At 41.4% G+C, this 25,059-nt stretch overlaps 1 protein-coding gene across 9 annotated transcripts in view; it reads right to left on the bottom strand.

Annotated features, from left to right (window-relative positions):
* Nucleotides 1-20,772, bottom strand: part of ALDH18A1 (aldehyde dehydrogenase 18 family member A1) — a 34,294-nt gene extending 13,522 nt beyond the window's left edge. The window contains exons 1-11 of one of the 9 annotated variants that reach the window (XM_085299784.1): nucleotides 20,706-20,740; nucleotides 19,520-19,629; nucleotides 18,032-18,123; nucleotides 11,677-11,800; nucleotides 8,668-8,891; nucleotides 7,997-8,146; nucleotides 7,801-7,905; nucleotides 6,729-6,887; nucleotides 5,987-6,077; nucleotides 4,150-4,274; nucleotides 364-508 (exon numbers count right to left, since the gene is read on the bottom strand). In XM_085299784.1, coding sequence (XP_085155910.1) covers nucleotides 364-508; nucleotides 4,150-4,274; nucleotides 5,987-6,077; nucleotides 6,729-6,887; nucleotides 7,801-7,905; nucleotides 7,997-8,146; nucleotides 8,668-8,891; nucleotides 11,677-11,800; nucleotides 18,032-18,034 — 1,126 coding nt within the window. In that variant the 5' untranslated portion in view covers nucleotides 18,035-18,123; nucleotides 19,520-19,629; nucleotides 20,706-20,740. Of the gene's footprint in view, nucleotides 1-363; nucleotides 509-4,149; nucleotides 4,275-5,986; nucleotides 6,078-6,728; nucleotides 6,888-7,800; nucleotides 7,906-7,996; nucleotides 8,147-8,667; nucleotides 8,892-11,676; nucleotides 11,801-13,579; nucleotides 13,772-15,954; nucleotides 16,076-17,389; nucleotides 17,497-18,031; nucleotides 18,124-19,519; nucleotides 19,630-20,705 lie in introns of those variants that run through there. The other 8 variants (XM_085299790.1, XM_085299785.1, XM_085299791.1 and 5 more) reach the window with 8 other exon arrangements.
* Nucleotides 20,773-25,059: the final 4,287 nt, after the last annotated feature.

Below are 25,059 nucleotides of genomic sequence, written 5' to 3'. Positions count from 1 at the left end.
TGTGAATTCTGATTTTCCCCTATCTCAGAGATGCCACAATAGAATAAAAACAGTTTCAGACAGCAGAAACAAAGATGAACAGATTTTTGGAACAGTTTCTGTACAGCAGCTAAGACTAAAACTCCCAAGACTAGCAAATGATAAAAATTTTATTCACTTATTTAAATGCAAGTCTGATGTAACACTATCAGCTAGAGGGAACAGCAGAGGATCCAACACTGTTCTAACTGTAGAAAATACCTTTCAACAACCATTTGTCAAGTGGGGCATGCTTTTCCAGTTGTTTTACAGGTCTAGTCAAATTAACTCATTCTAAACTTTCACAAAGTCTCTGCAACTCAGACATGTTACCCCTATACTCACCTGCAGGTTTTACTTCTGAAAAAAATGTGCCAACTTTTTTCCCATCCACAATATCTGTGATGACGTGACCCGAGATCTTTGGGTGGGTTCCGTTTGCAATAACTACAGAAGTGCCTCCTTGGAGGGCCCACAGAGCTGCTTTCACCTACAGCAAAGGATAAAGTCAGTTCCAGGAAATTCACTTGATATTGGAATCCCCACACTTAGCAAGAATTCTTGTTCCTCCTTGTTCTTTAGATTGTTCCTTTGTGCTTTCAAAGAGCATTCAACACATCATAGGAGTTTCTGTAATACAACATTGAAAGAGATCATATATTTGAGTTTCACCTTTCCTTCCTTAATTAGCTGTCATTTTATGAACATACTTCCTATTTCCCTAATGGTCTGCTTTTTTCCAGACTTCTGCAAGTGCACTTTGGTTGCATGCTCTTTTTCACCATTATTTTAATTTGCAAATTCTTTTTCCTAGGGCAAAGAGACCTCATTTTCTTTTTCAAAAAACCCCAAACAAAAATAAAAAAAACCACACGCTTTGCTAATTTTCCTGGCATTGGAAGCCATCAATAATCAACCTGCTTTGCGTGGGTATGTGATATTACTTGTACCACTGAGCACTGTTCTTGTTCATGTCCTACCCATCATCATATAACATCAAAATACTATTCAATGACTTCAGCCATCTGAGTAACTCCCTTAAAGTCCGTTTGGCCTAAGYACTCCTCACGGATCTGTTTAAGATGTAAAGGAATTCTCATTGTTTATAACCCTTTCATGAAGCTATGAAGTACTCTGAAGAGTCATTCAGGTTTCCATCCAAAGTTTTTACCTGTTTTTTTCACATTCTGTTACTGTTCTTAGTGGATTTTTTTTTCTTCTATTTTTGCCTGAGAATATGACAACTGTCTTCACAGTCCTTTTGAGTAGGCTGTGTTTGCAGATTTTGCATTTATCCAATTTTGATTTCACTTCTTTTTATTTGGCACGCTTCCCCACTTTTGTTGTTGTTTTGGAGGGGGGCTTGGCAACATAGCATTTGGAAGTCATCTTCTAAGGTCAGGATCCTGCTGTACTAAGTGATTTATACATGAAAAGCAAAAAGTAAGATCTACGGGAAGAATTAAGTCTAAAACAAGAACACTCTGATGTACAGACAGACGGGAGTTGAAATCTGTAAAACTTTTCCAAAACAACTGCATGCTAAAGGCTGTCCATTCCCCCCCCCCCCCCCCCCCCCCCCCCCTTTCCCCCCCCCTCCTGTTTTTTGGCAGGCAGGTATCATGGTCAACAAGAGTTGTATTAGATTTGAGGGCAGTTATCTTTTTAGGTATTCTTCTAGCAAGAGAGGCATGAGTTCCCTTTCTGAACATCAGTGTTAGCATGCTAAAGTTTGTTTAGTCCTTCTAAAGAACGTGAAGTTTACAGCAGGACCATTTTATTAGTAAAATCCCTTGAAATCCCCATGCACTGATTAGTTCTAAGATTTGCCTCTCTCCACATGCTTGAGTCATTATTTACAGCATCAGAGAGAACTTGAGTTCTCTAAAATCTCCCTCTGCAACATCTCACTAGTTTATGTGAATATACAAAACCACAAAACCAAATACCAAATGTTACCGTTTGCTGATGAACTGCCAGCAAATTTCTTTTCCCTATTAAGGTATTAGCAGCATCATTCCACTATTATGTCTGTGCAATTTATATCATTACAAAAGCTGCTAGTCACAATGTCAATTCCTCACTTCGATGTTTTCCTATGTAGTTCTACAACTCTGTATTACGGTCCGTATCCTCTGGGAAACTACACCCGTCAGATATGTTTATCACACCAGGCTCTTGACTACCAAGACAGGCACAAGACTTTCAACAACTCCATTCTTACTCAAGTTTCACTCTGATAATCAAGATCTGTACTTCTGGCTGCTATTTCTTCCTGGTATTGACTCCTCATTTTTCCAAAACCATCASTCTATTCTCAACTCTCACACATTTTTGTTACAATGGTAGCATTTGTGTTTGCCTCTATAGGACTCAGACTTACCATATTAAATATCAAATAGCTCTAGCATTTTATTTATTTATTTACAAATACTCCCTGACTTTGGCAGCTTTCCACTCAACATTTGAAATCATTCAATCTAAACTATAACTAAACTAACTTACTCTAAACTATACCTCAAATAGTAAACTCAAGGTCGCCTCCTTTTGTAACCTTCCAATCCACACACTGATACTAAAACCTGCCTCATATTGTTGATTATTCAGAAAGTGAAATAAATCAAAGATTTTGAAAGTCAAAGTCAAAGAACTTGACTTTGGTCCTTCCCTGCTCAGTCAAAACCTACTTCAGTTTCTACAGACAACCTCCTAAAAGTTTCCTTAGGAAACCTGCACCAGACTGCAACAACAGCACGCATCCCGGCATCACGAGAAACACATACGAAAGCTTCGTAACACCACCACATTTATGCACTCACAGCAATGAATACTGAGGGCATCTGACTGTACACAGCTCTAAAAATCAGCCCCTCTACCTCTGTTTATCTTATAATCCAAAACTAAAGTGCCTCAGTCTCTACCACTATGTCATTCAGAAGCAAACGGCATGCACACAAACTCAGGAAGGAGGCAGAGGTAACCTAACAGAACCAAATAACAGGGATTCCCAAACTCTTAGGATTATCACGGGGTGAGGGTGGGGGAAAGGGAACTGGCTTTTATTTTAATTGGAACTACCAACTTAATACAGTTCTAAAGACCTCATTTTACAATAAACTACTGAAATGTGATTCATCAGGTGTTCTTTTAAAATCACATAAATCTAACAGAAGTTAAATAAACCCTACACCATTGAAGGACACTCAAAGAGTAGTTGTAGATTGGAATGTAACTCTGGAGATCACCAAATCCAACCTCCCCCCAGCTCAAAGACATTGTCCAGTCAGGTTTTGCATCTCCAAAGACGGAGACTCTGCAACCTTTCTGGGTAGTACAGCTTGTTCCAGTGCTTTACCACCCTCACCATAAAAAATTTTTTTCTTAAGTTTAAATGGAATTTCTTGTATTTCAATTTGTGCTCATTGCCCCTGGGCCTGTTCACTACACCACTGAGAAGAGTCCAGCTCCATCTTCCTTACACCCTTCCCATCAGATATTTATACACATTGATAAAATCCCCACTGAGCCTTCTTTTCTCCAGGCTAAATAATCCCAGCTTTCTCAGCTTCTCCTCCTGTCAGACATTCTAATCCCTTCAATTACCTTCGTGGCCCTCCACTGGGCTTGCTCCAGTATGTCCACACCCTTCTTGCACTGGGGAGCCCAGAAATAGGCACAGCACTCCAGATGCAGCCTCATCAGGGCCGAGTAGAGGGGGAGGATCACCTCCCTAGACCTGCTGGCTATGCTCTTCTTAACACAACCCAGGATATCATTGGCCTTCTTTTGTGCAAGGGCACCAAATTGCCGGCTCATGTTCAACTGGATGTCAGCCAGGACCTAAGTCCTTTTATGCCAAGCTGCTCTCCAGCTAGTTGGCCCTCAGCCTATACTGGTGCGGGGGGTTCTTCCTCCCCATGTGCAGGACTTTGTACTTCCCTTCGTTGAGCTTCAGAAGGTTACTCTCTACCTGCTTCCCCAGCCTGTCACAGTCCTTCTAAACAGCAGCGCAACAACCTGGTCTCTGAACCACTCTTCCCATTTATTCATTTATTTATTTTTAATCTTCTGCTCCCCCCTTCTACACACCCCTTTCCTTCCCCAGATAGAACAAAGGCTCTGAGCTCCTACCTTGGCTTCCATGCCTCCCATTCCTACTCGGGATTTGGTTCCAAATGTCACAGACTGCTGGTCTCCCGGGTAGAATATGTCAATGAGCTTTGCATCGTCAGATCCTGGAGGGCTGTCAAAGAGTCCTAAAGGAAATAATGAAAATCTGCTAGCATTATATACCCTCAACTCTGAAGTTCAAGGAGAAGCTCTATGGAAATTGAAAAGCTGTATTCCGTTCCATAGGATGGAAAATTTTCAAGTGCCACAAAAAGCAGGGTTCCCTGGCAGTGTGAATGGCTGGTAGGCAGGGTTCCCTGGCAGTGTGAATGGCAAGTATCAGTTATGCTTTTGGTAAAGTTTGATAAAATTATATAAAGAGGAAACAGAATACCCACACACTGAATGACAGCATGCAAGCTGGAAGTACTGACATTAGAGTGAGGTTAGAGAGAAAGCTGGAAACAAATTAACAGCTTTGATATGTCCTAAATCAGGACCTACATACACAAGCACACAGACAGATAGGAAAGAAGATGGTTTTCCTCACCAAAATCTCAGATGATATGCCTGAACGCTGGCTTGTAGAATGATAAACTGAGCAATTTAAAAATATGTAAAAAGGTGGATTATTAAATTTTGGTAAGAAGGGACCCTTAATAGTTAAACAAACAAAAAAAAAMCCCCCAACAACTAATGATTTTATGTAACAATGCTCTGAGTTGAATGATTCTTTCATTTACACAACACAAACCTCCCAAGCTACCACCACACTTCCCAGAACTTCTACACGAACAGACACTGATGTTATGAATTACAGCACACAAATACAGACTACCTGTGCTCTTCCATTATAGCTTAGGAAGGGCAGGACGCATCTTTCGGTAAGCAACACATCACACTAGATGAATAAGTTTATTTTCTGAACAAGTTGTTTTTGACTACTGCTTTTATTAATTGTTCTCAGAGTCATTTTGACTGGAGACAACCATCAAATCCAGCTGAWCCTGCTAGAAGGAACTGTTTATGGAAAGGCACCCCTTACTCCTCAGGACCTATGATATGGGCCGAAGAACAGGATCCACTGAAGCTTAGGTGAAGATCTAACTTTTAAGAAACATGTCTGGAAAAGGTGAAAAGATTACATGATTTGGATGATGCAGAGGTAAGAGCAAACTGCACCCTCTCTCCAGCATCAATAGATGACAGACTTGCTACACAGCAACGCAGGTCACAAGACCAAAACAGTATCAGTCAAATATCTGGAGACAGAAAAGCTAGCAAGCTCCAGACTTCTGGAAAACAATGTCCAGAGCATCTAAGATGCTTGTAACTCAAAGACAGACAGAACCTGTTGTCAGAAGAAAACTATTTAGCGTTCAGATTATGCTCCTGATCCTAAACGCGTAGCCCTTGYCATGACTATATCATAAGGTCCTGAGTAGCTAGCAGAGGAACCACAATTCGGATTCTGAAACAAGTCTCAAGTTCACTTGCTTCCTCATCCACCCAGACTCAGTGATGTAGCAGATAATCTTTGGCTAATGCAGTAAGAGCTCCTTAATATACCTGACATGTGGTACACTATAACTGTCACTGTAAAAGATGTGAACTGAAGAGATCAGTAAAACTCAACTATAGCTTGGTACTACTATCTGTGGGACCTCAAGGTCTGTTTTTTCTTCCCCGCGAGTATTACTATCTGTCTGATATCCAAAGCAACACAAGGCATCTCTGACTGTAGAGAAGTGTTCAGACATGTCTCCAAAGAGTTCTTCTACATGTCATTTCCTTGACAGTAAAAATAGCAGAGTATAGATTGTCTTGATCAAAGAAGGAAAAGAAATGATTCACAAACCTTCTACATCCGAGAGAACAATYAGGAGATCAGTCTTCATTTCCACAGCCAGTCGTGCTGCCAGACTATCATTATCCTTCACACTGATCACCTGGAATGCATATACATACATAATTCATGCGTATGTACATACATATACAGATCARCAACACAGCATAGAGGGAGGAACTAAAAGTATGTGGCCAAAATGTACAAAAGCAAACTCCATCAGTACTGCCAAACCCCTATGAGCTGCTTTGTTCATATGCAGCTCTTAGGAATTGATCTTTGTACAAAAGCAAATACCTTTTTGAAATGCAGCAAAGCAGCATCAAAACAAGAGGTAACAGGAACAGTGCCCACATTTTCCGCCTTGGTGCCCAGTGACAAGACAAGGGGCAATAGGTACAAAGTGAAACACAGAAAATCCCATTTGAACATAAGAAAAAAACAAAACAAACAAGCAACTTAAAAAAAAAAAAAAAAGTGAGGGTGAATGAACACTGAAGGGCTTGAAAAGAGAAGCTGTGGAGTCTCCACCCTTGGAGATATTCAAAACCCAACCGGACAATGTCCTGAGCAGTCTGTTCTAGCTGACCTTGCTTTAAGCAGGTGGTTTGGCTAGATGAACCACATTAATAATTTCTTACGTTTGTTTCCCTGCTGCAGATTTTGCAGATCCAACATGATGGTACTAGTAAACCATGCATTAATGCTGTACCATCTACAAACGGAATTCACCCCCTTGCAATACTTTACCCACATTTACCCCCTGCAGATCACTATTTGGCTCTGGAGGTGGAACAACAGCATCGTTAGTGTTAATTATAGGGACAATATTCATTCTTAAAAGTTCATGCAATGTTCCGTTCAAGTTCCGACGCTTCTGCTCATCATGGAAATCCAAGTTGGTGACTAAAATCTGAAAATAGGAAAAAATATTGAGGTATAACTTAGCCTGCCATCTTCCCCGATAAGGACATAAAACATGTATTAAAGTACTATAACAGTTCAGTCAAGCCCTCTGGCTTACCACAAAACATAAGCTATAGTTAAAAGATAAAAAATGCAAGTGAGAAATATTCTTTCCACAACATTCTTGGGTGTATACGCCTAAACTTCCACTGGAACCTATAATGGCCTTTCTCAAGCAGACAGATCAAAGCAATCTATAGTAATTGTTAGCTATACTGGAAACATTTTAGTTATAGCAGCAGTACTGTATTACAGTAAGAAGTTCCTCTAAGTGACGACTTCATAGTACATGCTTAATTTCATTAAAAGTGTTTACAAAAGTAACAGAACTGCATCTACTGCACAGCCTTCATAGAATATTTCACGTAAGCATAGTCTGTTGTCCTACAGTACACAGAGTTGGAGCATTCAGCAGAGAGACCTATGCTAAGTGTAACACCAGCTACTGATTAGGTTTGAGGAGCAGATGGCCAGCAAGTCCTAAAGCATGGATATGTACTTCCACCAGCTTTATAGAACGTGGGGCAGCCGAGACAGTTGTGATTTTTAAACTCTCAGTTTGGATCGCCAACTTTCTCTTTATAGTTTTGGTAGAGTRTAATAGAGGGAAAAACAAAAAAACAATCAAACCAACCCACAAGTCTGTACATAAACCACACACAAACTCCAAAAATATAAAGCATTTTTGCTGCACCTAGTATGATCTACCAATTATGCTACAATAATAAGCCTCAACAGTAGGACAGAAAAGGAAATCCAAGACTATAGCAAAGACAACAGCACATGAAGCTTGTAAAAAAGTAAGCAATTACTTCACTATGTGGCARTTACGCCAGTCTACGACAGAAGGAAATCCTTACTTGAGCTGCACAGATGCTGTACTGTGTAAACATGGCCTCATACAGAGCCATGAGTCCACTCTGACCAGCTGCTGCACAGGCTCGGGCCTCCAAGACTGGAATAGCCTATAAAGGTAAAAGAACAGCTGTCAGGCAGTGACTTGAGCAGGTTCCACCCAACATTCAAGGAAAAAAAGGGACTGCTGCAGCCACTCACCATATCGTTTAGCTGGTTCTGGCCTGAATGAAGTGCTTGCCTCACACTCTGAGAAAGCAAGATCTCATGACGCAATCGCTGTTTTCCAAAAGCAACAGCTCCACTGGTGACAATCATCATCTCTCGGCCCTGATTCTGCAGCATTGACACCTGTAAGCACAGAGCACAAGAAACAGGAGCTGGAGCAAGATCGCTTCTACTCTGACAACTTTGTCTTTTACAGATACGTTATGCTTACTGGTTTCTGCTTACACAAGTGTCTGCTGATCTACGGATACACACAGCAAGGCCACCACCCTTTAAGATACTCCTGCACAGTGTCCTGACCAGTTATGAGCTACGTCTCCAGCCTGTGCTAAATTTTCCTTTCATGATGTCATTTTTTATGATGTAGTCATGCTTAAATTTTCACAATACGTATCACACAGTAACARTTCTATACCCCTTTACCCTCCACTGCTATTGCAGAAGACAGAGAAAAGCCGTATGACAGCAGCTTCCTCCAACCTTCTTATTCACCATCCATTCCCAGGGCTGTTATTACATAGTAATTTTATATATTAGAAGTGAAGAAGCTAACTTCAATGGTAAACAAAAAGTTCTGTATTGCTCCTTCCAGAGAGGTACATGGTCACAGTTAAAACAAACATTACACGTCAGTACAGAATTACCTGCTCCACAATAGAGGCCAGCCTCCCAAGAGCCAAGCCACATTCATCTCCTCGGGTCACAACAGCACTGCCCAGCTTCACTACAATCCGCTTTGCATGTTTCAGCTCACTGCGGTGTGCAAATGATTTGCCATGTGCACGGCTAAGGGGCATGGTGATAAATGGGATGTTGCTCCAACAACGGACAGATTCATTTCTTAATTTCAGGGTATGGTGAGGGAGATCTGTGATTAAAGAAAAAARGGAAAAACGTAACAGAAGCTTGCCTAACCAGTTTTAAGTGCTTCATTCATACTTCTGAGCCCTTTATAAGCCACCTAACACTTGCTCCCTTTCCACACCCGAAGCTCACAATACATACTTCTACTTCTCAATGACTGGGAATGAGAACTCAGCTTTCAAGTCACTGAAAAAAATGAAGACCAATAATTTCTGAACAGTGCTAACCATCCTTAAGGCACAGAAGGATATATCYCATGAGTCATAGAGCTTTGAGTCTGGAACTCTAGAAGACTAAATTGAAGGGTACTTTAAATGAGCCCATAGAGCTCACATCAGAAGAACACTAGCTTTAAAAACACTCTCCTTTGCCTCACGAGGTACAGCTAGAGAGTTCTCCTGTCAGCAGTACTGCAAAAGCACTTGACTACTAGCAGGGAGGAAAAAAAAAAAAAAAAAAAAAAAAAAAGTAGAGCTTTTACAAGGATGTATTACAGTCAGATATTTTTTCACACTGCTCAACTGGGGGAAAAGGGGGGGGAAATGGATGACCGACATATGAACTGCTAGTTGCCTTCCTACAGGGTAAACAGACACTGAAGCACTGACAGTCACAACTGCTCAGGCAACACACAAGACATGCAAGGCTGGTATCTTACTTAAAAGTGCATCCTAGTCAAAAGATGGCACAGATATGCAATCCTGATCAATATCATCTCTGAAGACATAAAGATTCCTTTACAAATCAGTGAATGGAATCCTATGCCCTGGTAAGATTTTATCAAACTGTCTGTTCAATCTCTGTAACTTTTGTGTTCTTTAATTAAGATAGATTCTCTCTCTCTCTCTCTCTCTCTCTCTCTCTGAGAAATTAGTATTCTGGATATGCTGTGGGAGTAAAAGAGGAATGAACACAAAGCTACAGAAAAGCTAAGCCAAGCATTTATTTCTGTAAAACGTGGTTAAATCTATTTCCCTCACTATACGCAGAAGAACCTTAACCAATTAATCGTGAGGGCTACAATAAGATGTCACAGTTTTATAATGCAGTAGAAAATGTAATATGGAAATTAGTTTTATTTGCCCCTCATTTTCATAAGGCAGTACTTGTGAATGTAAAGAAGGCCTATAATAAATAGGAAAGCACAGATGACAGAGTTAAAATGAATGTTTTTCTCCAGCACTAAATGTTATTATGCACTGTTTGCCTATCCTACACAGTATGACCAGAAGGTAGTAAAATAGTTAAGTGTTTTCAGTTCTCACAGCTAGAGCTCTAGGATTTAGAAAGGTCCAAGAATGTAGCTATTGAAAGACAACCAGTATCTGGAAAAAAACAACCAACCAACAACAAAAATGCATATTTTTCAGAAAAGTGAGGAGAAAGACAACAATTCTGAAATGAACAGATAACTCCATTCATCTCCATTGAAGTCATAACTGCTAAACTGGCCTACCACTGTGCAAACCTGTCTTTTTTTAGTTATTTTAAGACTGCACAGAGAGAAAAATCAGCTCCAAGGTTATACATACAAAACATTTTAGTTGATGCAAGTCCAGGAATTTGTTTTACATGGAATTAGGGAAAAAATGACAGTGTCATCCAATCAGCTTTTCAGTCAAGTAAGTTTCTAAGCATTCCAGTTTTTCACATCCAGTACCTTATCAAYTGTTTGAATTCTTTACTAAAGAAAGGAAAACACAATACAATACAATAAAAAATACAAATGCATGAGACTTTTGGTACTGAGGATCCTTTTATGCAACCTACATGAGGGTTGCTTCTCAGGAGTGTAGGATGCAGGGTTTTAAGACACTTGAGCTGAACAGGATCACAACAGAAACAGCAAAGAGTAAAAAAAAAAATGATATTCTCGAATCAGCTTTAGAATGCAACTGATTTGAGTAATCAAAGTTGCTGCAGTACTGGCTACTGACTACTGTCAGTTTTTCTAGAGTTGAAGGACAATTTTCATAGTGTTAAGGTTAACTATAGCAGAATTTTACTAACTTTGCAAAATGTAGTATGTTTAGGATTTAAGATTTCATTATTTAATATTTCATTTAAATATCAACAAAATCAAACTATTGAGTTAACACATAGACTAACGGAAAATGAGATGAAGCGTGCATGCAGTGGTAAACAGTTACTATTTTTATTCCACTGAGTCTACTAGATCAAGAGGGAAGCTATCTGTCCCTGCATTCTCTTTTTCAGTCTGCAAATCATATAGAGAGTGATGGCTTCTCTCAAGTTAGGATTTCATAGCCTAATAGGGAACAATAAAAAATGTCTTATTTCTAACCACAGGACACCTATGTATTTATGCTCAGGTTTCTTGCAAGTATCTTTGCACTTCTGTCTAACCTAAACAAATCTGAGTCTCCCACCTTCTAATACCTGCTTTACTCAACATATCTGTAGGCTGGAAATGGGAACAGGAGGAAGAGGACATCATCAGATCCTGTTTTCCAGGAATGCAACAGGTTAAAACACAAAGAACTTTTCCAGCAGAAGTTCTTATACACCAGAATTCTTTGATAAAAATACATGTTAGAATAAAAAATATATCCTCTCAGATACCTGCCTGGTGTCTGCCTGAGTATTACTGAGTTAAGGGAGAAAGCAAGAGTAAGAAAGTAGAGTTTCACCTGCAACTCACTCCAAAGCCTCCAAGTGCTGAATGAAGTTAACGAGGGAATTCTCTTTTCATTATACGAAAGAATAAGGGAGGCTGAGGCACATACTGACCAACATTATTAGAAATGCGTGCTTTCTCTCATACATACACAAACGGGAAATGGCTGTGATGGCATGTGGCGATAACACAAAGCACCATCCAGGGGAACGGACAAGAGGGCTCAGAGCAGCTCGACACAACATTTTGAGATGCCTTCTGCAAATCAGGGATATCTGCAAGTTAAAAGGGGGAAGGGGAGAAAACTGGTTAAATATCAATGAATTCCTATCTATAATCTTTCTCCTTCCCCAACATCCCCCTCCCTACATCCAGGATGCTGCATAGTCTTAATGCAGTTTCCTTGTGCAAGGGACAGCCCACTCCCCCAGTTTTGCAGAATTCTCAGGCTGTAATTCAGAGGAGCTGGAAGGCCCGTTCCCTGCCTGCTGACAAAAGATAACTAATAAAGATTGAGAGCAAAACATGCTTCCCCAAAAAAGGAAAAGAAGGACGATTAGTGAGTGCAGCTACAATGAAGTCGAAACTTTCTCCACAGAGAAGCCTACRGGGGGAAAAAAAAAAAGTTGCAATATCCAGACTTCTCCAGACACTCTACAACAGATCACCTACTACCCTTCTCATAAATCTTAGCCCTACTTAAATTCACAAGATATGCTGGCTCACTTCTTGGTCTTTTCTCCCAATCACCCACACATATTGCTCTCAACCTCAATTTCACAGATACTATTTAAGGCCTCAGAAACCACACCTCGCTCAGGAAGCCCCTAAACAAAAAGTGGCTGGAGGCTAGAACAGTATCACCGAGAAGCATTTTAAGCACTTACTCTGCCTTATATTCTTTCACAGGCATGCACTTTGAACAGCTCCAAGAAGTTAACTACATTACAGTGATCTTTTGGCACAACCCAGTAAATCTGTTCTCATGCTAAATCCTGCTTTAAAGACAAAACTTATCACTATCGTAGCCATTTCACAAACATTAATAAATTATTTTTCCCTGAACGCTACAGAATGGCAAGATATTAGCCCTGGTTACAAGCGACGGCATAGAAGCACAGGACATCACCTTCCAATTTATTTGGCATTACAGTTTCCCTCATCTGAGCTTGTAAGCATTCAKGATGCTTGTAACTTACAATCTACTTAATCAAATACCCAGCAGAGGAGAGAGAGACAATTAGCAATTTCCTGTAACAGGTCTAGCTGAGGTAATGCATGCAGTATCACAAACGAAAACAGCAGAGATGAGCAAAAATCCAGTTTTCTTGGTCAATGCTTAAGGTATGAAGCTTTTCTCGCAGTCTCACTTTCCCCTTTTACAAGATTTTGCTTTCATCGCTTGCTTTCAATCCATCCATCTGTACCACTGGAATAGAGAGGTCACACAGGCAACAGTGCACAAGCTGTGGTAGGGAGAAGATACTGAAGAGAAGACAAACAGAGCTCAGAGTAACCAAATTGAAAGATTGCTATTACAAATACCATGACTATTACAGCACCTGGTAGTTCTGCATAAATGTACATGTACACTTGAAGTTGCTTCACTATCCTGCATCGCTGCTTTGTTACTGTGCCTCATTACAACCCTTAAAAAAATATACACTTCTGCATATGACAAGGTAGCAACCAACAGGCAACAGCTCTCCTGTTCAAGCTGGTAAAGTTATACAGAATGGCATTTTAATAACATTAATCTACAGTGACCCTCCAGTTCTTTGTTCCATCTGAAATGGCAGTCTTGACCACTGCCAGAATGAGGCAGACAAAGGACTCGAGTAGATGACAGAGCTTAGCAAACAGTCAAAGTCTCCTTCTTATGAAAGATAAGCTTAAAAGAGCCAGCGAATTGTACCAACGAGGTATTTCCTGCTTCTGGAGATTACAGCAAGCCATCCTGGGGGTCCTCTGCCACGTATCAGGCAGGTGGAACTGCCTCTGGGGCACAACAAYTCCCCATTGCCCGCATACATCTGGCTGTTTTACTCTCCCACCTTGAAGTCCATCGTGGCGTCCACTGGCAGCCATCATCTTCCCAGCAGGCTCTCAGCTCTGCCTTAAAGTCTGAGAGATGCTCACCAGTCCAGGCRCTCCTGACAACTTGGGCTGGTGAAGGGCCAGAACCTCTCCTACCACAGCTATCCAGAGTTTAACTGCATATTCTTCTTCAGTTCCTTCCAGTCTCCCTTATGGAATAAAACAAGGCACCTGAAAGATTCATCTCCAATTATTTCCTGTTATGATCTCACCTATTGGGCCTTTTGACTCCCATTACAGTCATAATCCCTTGCTTGGTGTTGCACTGTCACTACAATACAAATTCATCTTAGCTAGATCAAACTGTGCTGTCTCCTTGATCGCTCCTACTCATTTGCCAGAGAAGCATTTCACATTCTCTCTACGGGGCTGCTTGCAACAAAGAGCATCATCACCCTGGAAGGTTGCCTCCTGCYTTCCTTTACCAGAGACAATTTTGCTAAAAGTGAATGGAAAATGAGGTAGGTGTAAGAAATGGTAGATAGTGTGGATCCTTTGTAGGGAACAGATCGGAAAAAAATAACATGCTTTTGAAATGAGCTTGTGAGGAAAGGCAAGCAGACTAAGATAACAGGAAGACTGGATCAGGAATTCTAAAGTAACAGAAGGTATCAAGAAAAGAAGAGATATGTGAAAGGGCAATGATACTGTCAGAAAGTGAAGACATTAAACATAGGGCCCTCTATGAGGGACACGCTTTTTTTTAGGACTACTGCAAGGCAGCAAAATCCTTCATCTCCCCTCACTCACTCAAAGATTTCAAATTAATCTTCAATTCTCACCTTCATTCCACTCACACCCCATTCCCAACTCTGTCACTTCTATACCTGGAATGGTTCTACTCTTCAGTAACAAACTAAAACCCCATGAAACTGCAAAAAAATACTACACTCAAAACAACTGCAATGACAACAAACTTTTTCCTCACAGAGCTTGGGGGGAGAGGAAGGGGGAAGGCGGTGAAAAGGCAGCTAAAAGGAAATTAAAAACATATTATTTGGGTACTTCTGGAAGACTCTAGCATCAACTTTCAAAAGACTCTTCTCCATTGCTAGGCAAATCTCTCTCCAAACTAATCTCCAGAATTGCCTTTCAAAAATGCAGTTCTCCAGTCACTTACTTAAAATGATGAGAGTCACCCTTATATTGTTTCTTACAGAAAGCACTACCTACTGGTTCATTTTCATGATCGAACAGCTGTTAAGAAGCACAGTGCATTTAAATTCTGTTCSGTATCAGTGCAATGAGACTAAGTTAACTTCCTAGGGCATTCTGAAGTGGAACAGAGGTATCAAATCCTAAAAGTAGTACCTTTACCTCCTCCCTGGAAAAAAAAAATAAAGAAAAAAGGAAAGGAAAAAAAAAAGAACACCTCATCTATATCAAGTTTTCAGTCTGTTGACTATAGCCCCATGGAATGTCTGCACCTACTAGACCTCAGCTGATAAAAAAACCCAACTAAACTTACTGCACTACATATAAGGGCCCATAACTCAGTTATTTAAGGGTTTAAGAWGTTCCACAAGTAGAAAAACGAATGGAAACTACTCTCCTGTGAAAAAGCTATAGTGTTGCAAACTTAAAGCAATAAAGCAGAGGCAAGCCTAGTTTCAAGGAAATACACACAATTTTAAAGAAGTGAGTCTTTGCCTCAACAAAGTCCTCTGGAACATTTAAATGGCTTTGTTATCTTATTGATTAAATCTTTTGTAAGAAAAAAAACTCTGCAGTTTTAAGTGCAACTCAGAAACAAGCAACCTTCACTGAGGAAGCTGWACAATAAAACTGATTAACAAAGAAAAACTTCAAATACATTGTCTTTACAACAGTTTACATAAATAACTTTGCCCCAGTTTTATGTAAGTTTACATACAGAGAACAGACAATGCAAAATATATCATGCAATTACTTTTCTACCAAGGATCCGTTCCAGTACGACAATGGATCAGAGCAGTCTGCAACCTAAGACATTACTTTATGCAGCTGTAGAAATTTCTGCCACTGATTTGTTAGAACTACTTCCAATCTTAGTATCTCAAACCAAAAATAACATCCCTTTTGTTACACCTAGTACATAAATAGGTTACGCCACACATGCAGCATTGTATAGCAACAACTCTGGAGACAGGATTAGGACCTCCAGGTGCCTGTCCCCATTGTGCACAGGGCAGGCACTACGGAAGCAACCCACACTATTGGCAGGCAGCAAAACCCAGTCAAGCATAGACGGGAAGTTTAACTTAACAATATAAAACACACATACGCACAAATAGTTATCACCTACAGATCAGAGTCCTCGCGTGAGCACTTAAATGCACCTGAATTTCCATACCTGACCCCTCCTGTTGAAACTATGACTAAAGGTTTCTAACAGAAGCAGCAACTGCAGGAAAACCTGGAGACAGAAAAGACTAAACTTCTGTACATGTAGCCGAAGGCAGAGCCAGCTGATCTGCAGCAGCCAATCCCAGATGCTCTGGCTGTACAAGCCACATCAGCTAAAGAACAGACTGAAAACTAACCCACTGGCTGATGTAACCTCAGCCACTCCAACTTCATCCCTCCCACCAGCACGCACACCTTCCCATCCTGCTGTCCCAGCAGATGATGTAACTCTACTCCACGTTGCAGCACAAAATCCAGGGCTTTACAGTTACAGCATTAACAACTGTTTTCTGTCTAGTCCCAGACTAGTCCAGACAGCCCTACCCACAGCACAGACAGCCTACCCATCTCTTACATCCAGCTTTCCTTGACCTTGATTCTTCCTATTTTCAGATGTCTGTGAAATCTGATGCGAGTAGGAGATGACAGCGACTTATATAGCCAAACTTTTGAGACTGGCTTTACCTCTTTTGTCTTCTCCAGTGTACCCTAGACCCCCTTACAAGGGCAAAAGGCTTTGCTCTTCATTTATCTCACATTTACATTAAATTCTAAATTAAAAGTGAAAGCAGCCTTACTGCTCCAATTAGTGGAAGCCACAAATGCTGCAGTTTCTCATCTTCAAAGACACTACAAAATAGCAGTTCCTCAGTTCAACCGAAGAATTATACCGTCTCCTGTCTACGCCACRCCATTATATTCCTATTTGCTTCCTTTGCTTGTAATTCAAACAAGTTCCAACTTCACTAATTCTCAAGTTGTTATAAGTCAATATTCGGTCTTTTCTTTAATCTTTGAAGTTTTACCTTCTGGGATCAGAAATCATAATAATCCCAGTCTCAGGGCTGTGGAAAAAAATCAATGGAAAGTGAACAGTATTTGAGTGATAGGTGTAGGGCTGGAAAAACTCATTAAAAAACTTCAAAATCAACAATTTATAGAGGACTAACTCACAATTACTGGACACTAGGAGTTGTTACACTAGATTTCACTATATTCTCATGAAGGAAAACAGATCAATCCAAAAAAGCCCAAATAAATATAAGGATACCTCTTTGTTAAAAGACTCCCTACAAATTGCCGCATCATCAGGTACAGTTTGTTTTTTTTGTTTTTATTTTTGTTTTTTTCTGTTTAATTGTAGTACACATGACCCTTGAGCCCCCATTTGCAAATACAAAAACTCCTGATGTGTATAAATGCAGAAAAAAAGACAATTCCAACTCCAGAACTCCAGGTCATTCATACGCAAGAAGACAGGCAAAACAACGATTAGAGGGGCAAATCAGCACAGCAGCTGATTTTCTGTATTAAGCTAAGCTTCTGTTCTGATTTTTAAAAAAGGTAGGAAAAAAGGAGAAATGTTCCTATTTTAGACTCACCTGGCTGATTTTTAATACAGACAAGTCCTTTGAACCGTGTTTCCAAACAAAAATGAACAGGTTCCCCTCAAACCATGCTGTTACTTTGAAGCTGCTTTCTTCAGATGCTGAAGTAAAAGAATCAGTAAAAGAAACTGAAGAGAAGCTAAAAATCAAAATGTTTCATTTTCCCCATGAAACCAGCAGCTCTTATAGAAGCTTGTTAGTTGCAAGGAATTTTACATTTCCTACCTGGTTAGCAGTTTATTACCTCAGCGCACAGCAAGCGTAACAGGGAGTCAGCAATGGAAAAGTGTGGTTTCAGACAGTTCAGGGCAGTGAATACCCTGAGAAATCTTAAATAAAATTACATTTTCAAGAAAAAGTACAAGAACCACAACATTGAATTAACAATCTGAATTGGCAGGCAGACTTGCTACATTTCACCTTTAGTCCTAGACACAATTCAGTTCTAGACACTGTCCAAAGACTCTTTTTTTTTATTGTCCAAAAAAAAAAAAAAAAAAAAACACATACAGAAAGAGGACACTTTAATGAAAATTATTAATTGAGGAACTAAGGACACTGGTTAATTTAATCAAGTGCTAGTCCTAAAATGCAATATGGTTTCTTAATATCTTTCAAGAATTTCCTTCCTCTTACCATAATGATTCTACTGTTGCCTGGACCAAATCTGGCTAATCTCTTCTATCACCTCTTTCCACTGCCCGGCAGCAAAAATCAGCTTCTACCAACTGTTAAGTATAAAAATGATAGTTTTATAATAACTATGGCTGSTGCAGTAACAAATGCCAAGGCGAAAATAAAGTACCTGGATACACATTTGTATTCAGGATGCAAAGATAGAGATAAAAGATGTCTGAAAAATATAAACTTAAGTCAACATTCTAGTTCAGCATTTCAGAAGGCAGACACCTACACTTAGCACCTTCCATATCTGCTCTCTTCCAGAACCTCTTATAGAGGCACTGGTTGCACTTTCCACCTCTGCCATCAACCTTTTCATTCATATCCTCCACATTCAAGGTCCCACTGTATAACCTCTTCAACAAATGCCTTCTGACCATTATTAAGCCAGACAGCCACAACTTTCTGTGGGAGAAGGCTGAGGAAAATTCATTGACTGTAGAATCTATTTCTAGGCCCTTGTCCTGTCACTTCTCCAGGCAGAGCGTGATTCAAAACAGCATTTATCAACACTTCAGCCTCAGGGAGAAGTGAGTACTCAGCTCAGCATTCCTTCCATTACCTTATTTTTGGGCTATTTGCCTTTACGTACCTCATTAAAAAAAAAAAAAAAAAAAAAAAAAAAAAGAAAGAAAAAAACCTGTCCCTCACAGCAATGTGTCCCCTTCTTCTCTTGTGGCTGGAGAGAACCAAGAAGACATTTAGTATTTATGAAAGATAAGCTGGCACCCCCTGCTAATGGGTGGGGAGAGGGAAGGAAGGAAAGCAGTTGCTGGCAGATGCCTAGATAAACTACACAGGCAGGACAAAGAAATGGTTACAATTCCCCAAACACTCTTCTGTTACCCAGCCTTGTGTGAGCTGGGGCTATTCACTCCTTGTGTGGGGCTAATCACCTTCTCCACACCACTTATAATTTTAGACTTGTAATGCACCCTCTTTCGTTCTTCCCTCACACACCTCTTTCCAAGATAAAGCTCGCTGTGATAGTCCAATTGCCCATAGACAGTTCTGGCAGCAGAAATGCCAGTTTTGCTGCCCCACYTCATCAAACTGCATCAAAGCTGCAGTTCCCATCCCCCTCCTAATGCTAATGCTCAGCTATATGTATAATATTCTGATAAAAGATCAGGTGACTCACCTGACTGTGCGATCTCATGAGAACTAGTGCCAACAACAGAGAAACACAGCAACTCCTAAGACTACACTGCCACTAATAAATCAGTTTAGAAAGCTTTCATACAAAGAGATGTTGAAGGCATGAGCAATTTCATATCTATGATCATTTCTRTTGCTTCTTACACCTCCCCCATAAAAGTATACATAAAATTGGTCAGGGGAAAGAAGCCAGAACTACATACATAGTACTAAAATGTTGATGAAACTTGAATTTATACAGTGGCATGATATGTTTCTACTTTATTTTGCACTTCTTTTCCTTACCTGGTAATTCCTAATGTTTTATTAGCTTTCTGAGTTTCATTAAACACTGAGCTGACATTTTGGAGTACATATCACCCACAGTGACTCACAGATATTTTCTTCCCTGGATGCTGTAGAAAAACAGGAAAATACAATTGTTTTCATGGTCCTAACATTGCAAAAAACCTTCAGAGCAGCTGAAAATGAATAGTTAAGCCTGTATGATGCTCACTCTGCTAYTGAATGCATTTCTTAAAAGAACCTGGGCAAAGAATAACTTACAGGAAGAAGGCAGATACACCCATGACTGTGCACAAGCAAAGAAAGAGGCCCTTGTCAAAGGCTTTTAGAAATCTGTGTAAGTTACGCCCAACAAGACACCTTTATCTACAGTTTTATTACTTCTTTGAAAGAAGTATCAGATTTCTTCTTACAAGAAATCTAATCTGATCCTGTCGTAGTTCCTGTGAAGAAACACTGTTTAACCAACAGAGGCTTATCACCCAGTGTTAAGCTAAAACCTGGATAAGAATTCTTACGTGTCACACAATGTCAGGGGGCTTAAACATTTTTTTTCAGGCATGGAGAATCCTCATAAGCAAATGCAAGAGAGAAGGAAGGAGAAAAAGAAGTCTCAGAAGGGGTGATATGCTCTGCTTTCCCAAAGCCCCAGAAAAATGAAGCCAATACAGCTCTTATTGATCAGCCTGATGTTTGCAGAGGTCCAAGTAAGTTTCACTCTGCCAATGGCTACTCACTTTGTAGCCACCAAAAAATTAGACTCAGAAAAGCTTGAGCTCAGCAGAATAGGGAGTGTGCAGAGGCAGGCAGCATCTCAGACACTGTATATGGAACATCTCTACAGTAACAGGCATCAACTCGACTATGTTCAGGGGTCATCGTTCCTCTGCCGTGTTGGCAACTGCTCCTGACCCTCAAGTCGCAGAACCGGGAACCGGGCAGGGACGACTCCGACTTGCTGCAGGGTCGGAGGAAAGCACAGCTAGGCCTTACCGCGCGGCGGTGCTAGGGTGGCGGCTCTGCCAGGAGACCCTGCGCCCGGCTACGAGCGGGCGCGCCAGCGCCTCACACCTCTGCCGCCTCCCTCAGCGCGCCGCAGCTAGCAGCTCCGGCCCCACGGCCGCGCCGCAGCCCCCGTGCCGCGTGGCGGCGAGGAGCGGGCGCCCGCCACAACCGCCGTACTCACCCCGCCGCGCACCGCCTTCACCGCTGCCAGCGGCCGCCAGCCGCGCCACTTCCGGCGCGGATGATCTCGCTTCCCATTGGCCCGCCGCCCGGCACCGAGGCGCGCGCAAGGTTCCTGCACCCTCATTGGCCGGGCGCCCGCAGCGACGGGAGACCGGCGCGGTCCGGCCGTGCTGCGGCGGGTGCTGCGGCCGAGGCGAGGCGAGGCGGGGCGGGGCGGGGCGGGGCGGGGCCGCGGCGCTCGGCGGGGGGAGGCTGTCGGTGGGCAGGCGGCAGCGCTTCTGCCAGGCGCCGGCGGCTGTATTAGACAGCGGGTGTAGCTAGGATGCTGACAACAGGGGAATAACGACGCTGTCCCAGGCCTTCGCCGTGGAGTGTGCGCAGCGCCTCAGTCAATGCCTGCGGAGGGCAGGACCGACCTAGTAGGCCTTTCCTGCACTCAGCAGGTCGGGTTCTGCAGCATTTCACCCACACACAGACCAGACAAGATACCCCGTTTTGTGTATCTGACACGTAATTCTCCTAACTGTTGTATCTAATAATGAGTTCTGCCTTGGTTGTTACATCATCATATTGTTGCCTGATACTCAGTCTGTAATACCATGGAGTCCTCACATCTTGTAGCACTGCTGTAGGCAGTTATGCCCCAAAGTTTATATTTGTACATTCGATTTTGATTTCCCAGTTACCGTAATTTGCACTTCTTGAATTAAATAATGATCTTGTTGATTTTGGACTTTGACGTTATGATAGCTTAATAAGGATAATTTTCCAAACTTGCTTATGAAACTGCCACATGAGATAGTAAGAGAAGYTTTACTGAAGTAACAAATTGCTGTATTGCTTAACCTCTGTGAATTTAATGTGTATTTTTAGGTGAGGCATCAACAGGTGGAGAGACTTGTGGGATTCCTCTTGTAGTAGGTGGACTAAAAAGGCTTTGGAAGTCTGTACAGAACTTCTGAGAAATGGGGAGGATTTTAACTGGGAAGTTTGAATCCAGTCACTAAAATTTGCTTAATGAGATGTCTAAAATTCTAAGTTTAGAAATTCTATGAGATATAACCAGATATAAAAAAGTAAGCCTCTTTTACACACAGTAAGTTGTTGGCATGGTAAATCCAGACTCTGGACATAGTTGCTAAGCACTACAGGAATTTCCACATTTTGCTTTTCGTGCGGGTTCATTTTGTTAGACATCAAGGTAACTTTGAAGGAGAGTTACGACCTTATGAGCCTTATGTGACACTGGGCAGAAGACCTAGGCCATATAATCCTATCGTTCTGACTTGTTGACTGACGCATTTCATATCATATTGCAAACAATTGTGAAGCTATAAATCTCTCACCCCTGATTCGGACTTTGAGACTCATTCTCTAGTGATCCTCTTCCTGTGGGTTTGTCTCATTAAACATACCTTAGTGCTGTGATCCTTCCCCAAGATTAGGAGTTATTCTGAAGTCAAGGTGACAGGGCTGTAACAGCTGCTGAGAAACTTGAGGTGAAAATGTCATAATGGAAAAATCTTTGTTAAGTGAAGAGATCTATAAAAGGAGATGGTGGTAGGTGAAGTTCGGATACAGCTATGGCAGTGATGGGGGCAGGGCATGATACGGCCATTGCCTGGTACGTGACGTGACACACGGTGTGCCGAAGGTTGCTATGGTCAAGTCCACACTACCCTGACACCCTGCCTCTTGCTAGGAGAGCCAGTCATATTGAGAGACCTTACCGGGTAGGTAGGAAGATTTACTGGCTCTGTCCTTAGAGATTTGGAGAACTTGCTGCAGTCTTCTGACTGTGCTCAGTACAGATGCCTGTGTGTGCACAGGGCTATCAGAACGATGGTTGACTCTGTCTTTAAAGCGTTTTTCACATCTATCCTGAATGCAGTGTTCCCCATATGCAAGTGAAAAGCAACTAGAGGCTTTGCTCTGGCCTGCATGGGGCAACTGATCACCAAATTACAGTCATTCACTACCTCTTGCTGCCATGTATTTGATTGTCTTGAAATCTGGTATGCTTTAGTAAGACAGTAGGGTGATGCAAGTTCCTCGACTTTGGTGTTAACAGGGCAGTTTCAAGGTTATACCCCCCTGACATAGCATCATATTATGAAATGCACAGGTTCTTGGTACCCACAGGTCATACCATTATCTCAACTCTACCACAGCTTTATTTGTTGTCATTGAGCACTCCTGCGCTTTTGGGAAAACAGTAGTGAAAAGTGTATTGGAAAAAAGTATTTTAGAAAATAGGATGTGCCAAATACGTATGTGTTAGAGCTACTGATACATGCAAGAGAAAGAAGTGAGAATTTTTGCAGTCACAGCACACTGACTGCAGCTGATATGCATTGGTCTGTGAATCACCACGTGCTATGCCATGCATGGTATAGGCAAATCTTTGTAACAGAAACTTGCCAGAATGTTCTGTTGACATACTGATTCTATGTACTCTGAGATAAACATACTTATTTTACATTTAGGGAAATGGGTGCGAAAACAGCCCAGGCTTGTGAAATATAATATATTTCGAGTGCTTCCACGTGTTTATGACTGATAAGAGATGTTGTTATTCTTTTGGCAGAAGATTATTATAGCAGACTCCTGGCACTGATCAGTAAAATAGCAGTGATTAACTGGAGGGAAGATAAATAGCAATTAGAAAGACAATCACATGTTGTGAATGTGAACCAAAGTTTAAGATCAAGGCATTCCTAATACATAACCTCCCACCATTAACTGCTCGTGACAGTATTCCATTCTTACATCCCTTTTGGTGCAAAATGACACCATAAGTGCTCAGTGGTGAGAAGAATATGGGACTCACTGATTTTCACTGACAGGTTGTGCTAGCTGTGAAAGTGCGAGGTTGGTGGAAAAAACAGCAACAGGGTAATGTGAAGAAAAAATGAGAGAGGCTTGCTTTAAGCAAAAAGAGCAGATATTAATCTGGAGAAATGGGCAGAGAGAAACCTCATGAAGTTCACAAAGGGAAGTGCAAAGTCCTGCATCTGAGAAGGATTAACCCCTTGCCCCAGCACAGGCTGTGGAACAACCCGCTCAAGAGCAGCTTTGCAGGAAAAAACTTGGGGGTCCTGGTGGACAAGTTGAACGTGCACCAGCAATGCACCTTCATGGCAATGARGGCCAACAGTATCTTGGGCTGCATTAGAATGTCGCTAGCAGATTGAGGGAGGTAATCATTTGCCTCTACTCAGCACCAGTGAGGGCAGATCTGGTGTACTGGGTCCAGTGCTGGGCTCCCCAGCACAAGAGAAACATGGACTTACTGAAGTTAGTCCAGCAAAGGACCACAAAGATGCTTAAGGGACTGGAGCATCTCTCATACWTGGAGCAGCCTGCTTTTAGGTGATCCTGCCTGAGCAGGGAGGCTGGACCAGGTGATCCCTTCTCACTGCAACTGTTCTGTGATTCTGTAATTGGAGGGGAGAAGGGATGGGAGAAGGAAGCATTTGCAGAGTGGCAGGGTAGATGGAAGGTAGGAAAGGGGACAGAATTAATACTTTATAAAACCTGGGAGAGAAGAGTAGAGTACTGAAGAGGTAAGACATACGTAACAGGAACATTTTGGCCCTGCATTCTTCACTTCTGCATCTCTGTGATCTGCTTGGAAGCTGTGCAGATAGAGGACTCTGCTATCCTGCAAACAGATGTACAAGCCCTCTTTGTCACATAAAAGGCTGAAATTTGTAACTCCACTCTCCAGTTCCTTCATTTTTCTATTTTGTAACTATACCACGTAGAGCTCTCCTCTTCCACTATTATCTCCCCAGGGCAGCTAAAAGAAAGAGAGCTGTGGAGGGGGATCACAGCAGCAACAGTATTTGTATCAGTATTTGTATCATAATGCATGTGGAGCAGTGACCAAGGAGATGAGTAGCTGTTAGAAATCCTTCTAAATAAGGTTGAAGCAGTAGCTGTTACATACCTTGACTTTATACCATTACTGGCACACTCTTGCTAGCGTTCTCATAAATCCATGGAAAGAYGGCCTATAAGGTATACAGCAAACTGTTCTGAAATAACAGTCAGTGGTTCTCTGTAGCAGTTTCTTTGAAAATATTCCACATTTTCACCAATCAGTAGATAATTGAATAGTGAATGAAAGCAGGTAGCTGCAGACTGGAAGCAGCATGCAAATCTGCTGAAGGTATGTTTAGAATTTAAAGTGATCTTAAGCTGAAGAAATGTTTTCGTAAGAATAGGAAGCAGTATGTACAGATGCAAAGCATTGCTCTTAGGTAGGAACAGTGAGCTATACAAATAGCAGGGAGAGATAATAGCTAGTTAACTGTTAAGTGGATTATAAACTGAACATCACAGAATAA

This window comes from Rhea americana, unplaced genomic scaffold (assembly GCF_003343005.1).
Source record: "Rhea americana isolate MKP2758 unplaced genomic scaffold, rheAme1 scaffold_154, whole genome shotgun sequence".
Taxonomy (NCBI): Eukaryota; Metazoa; Chordata; class Aves; order Rheiformes; family Rheidae; genus Rhea; species Rhea americana.
The sequence above is the reverse complement of the archived record's forward strand: the minus strand, read 5'-3'. Positions and strand labels throughout refer to the sequence as shown.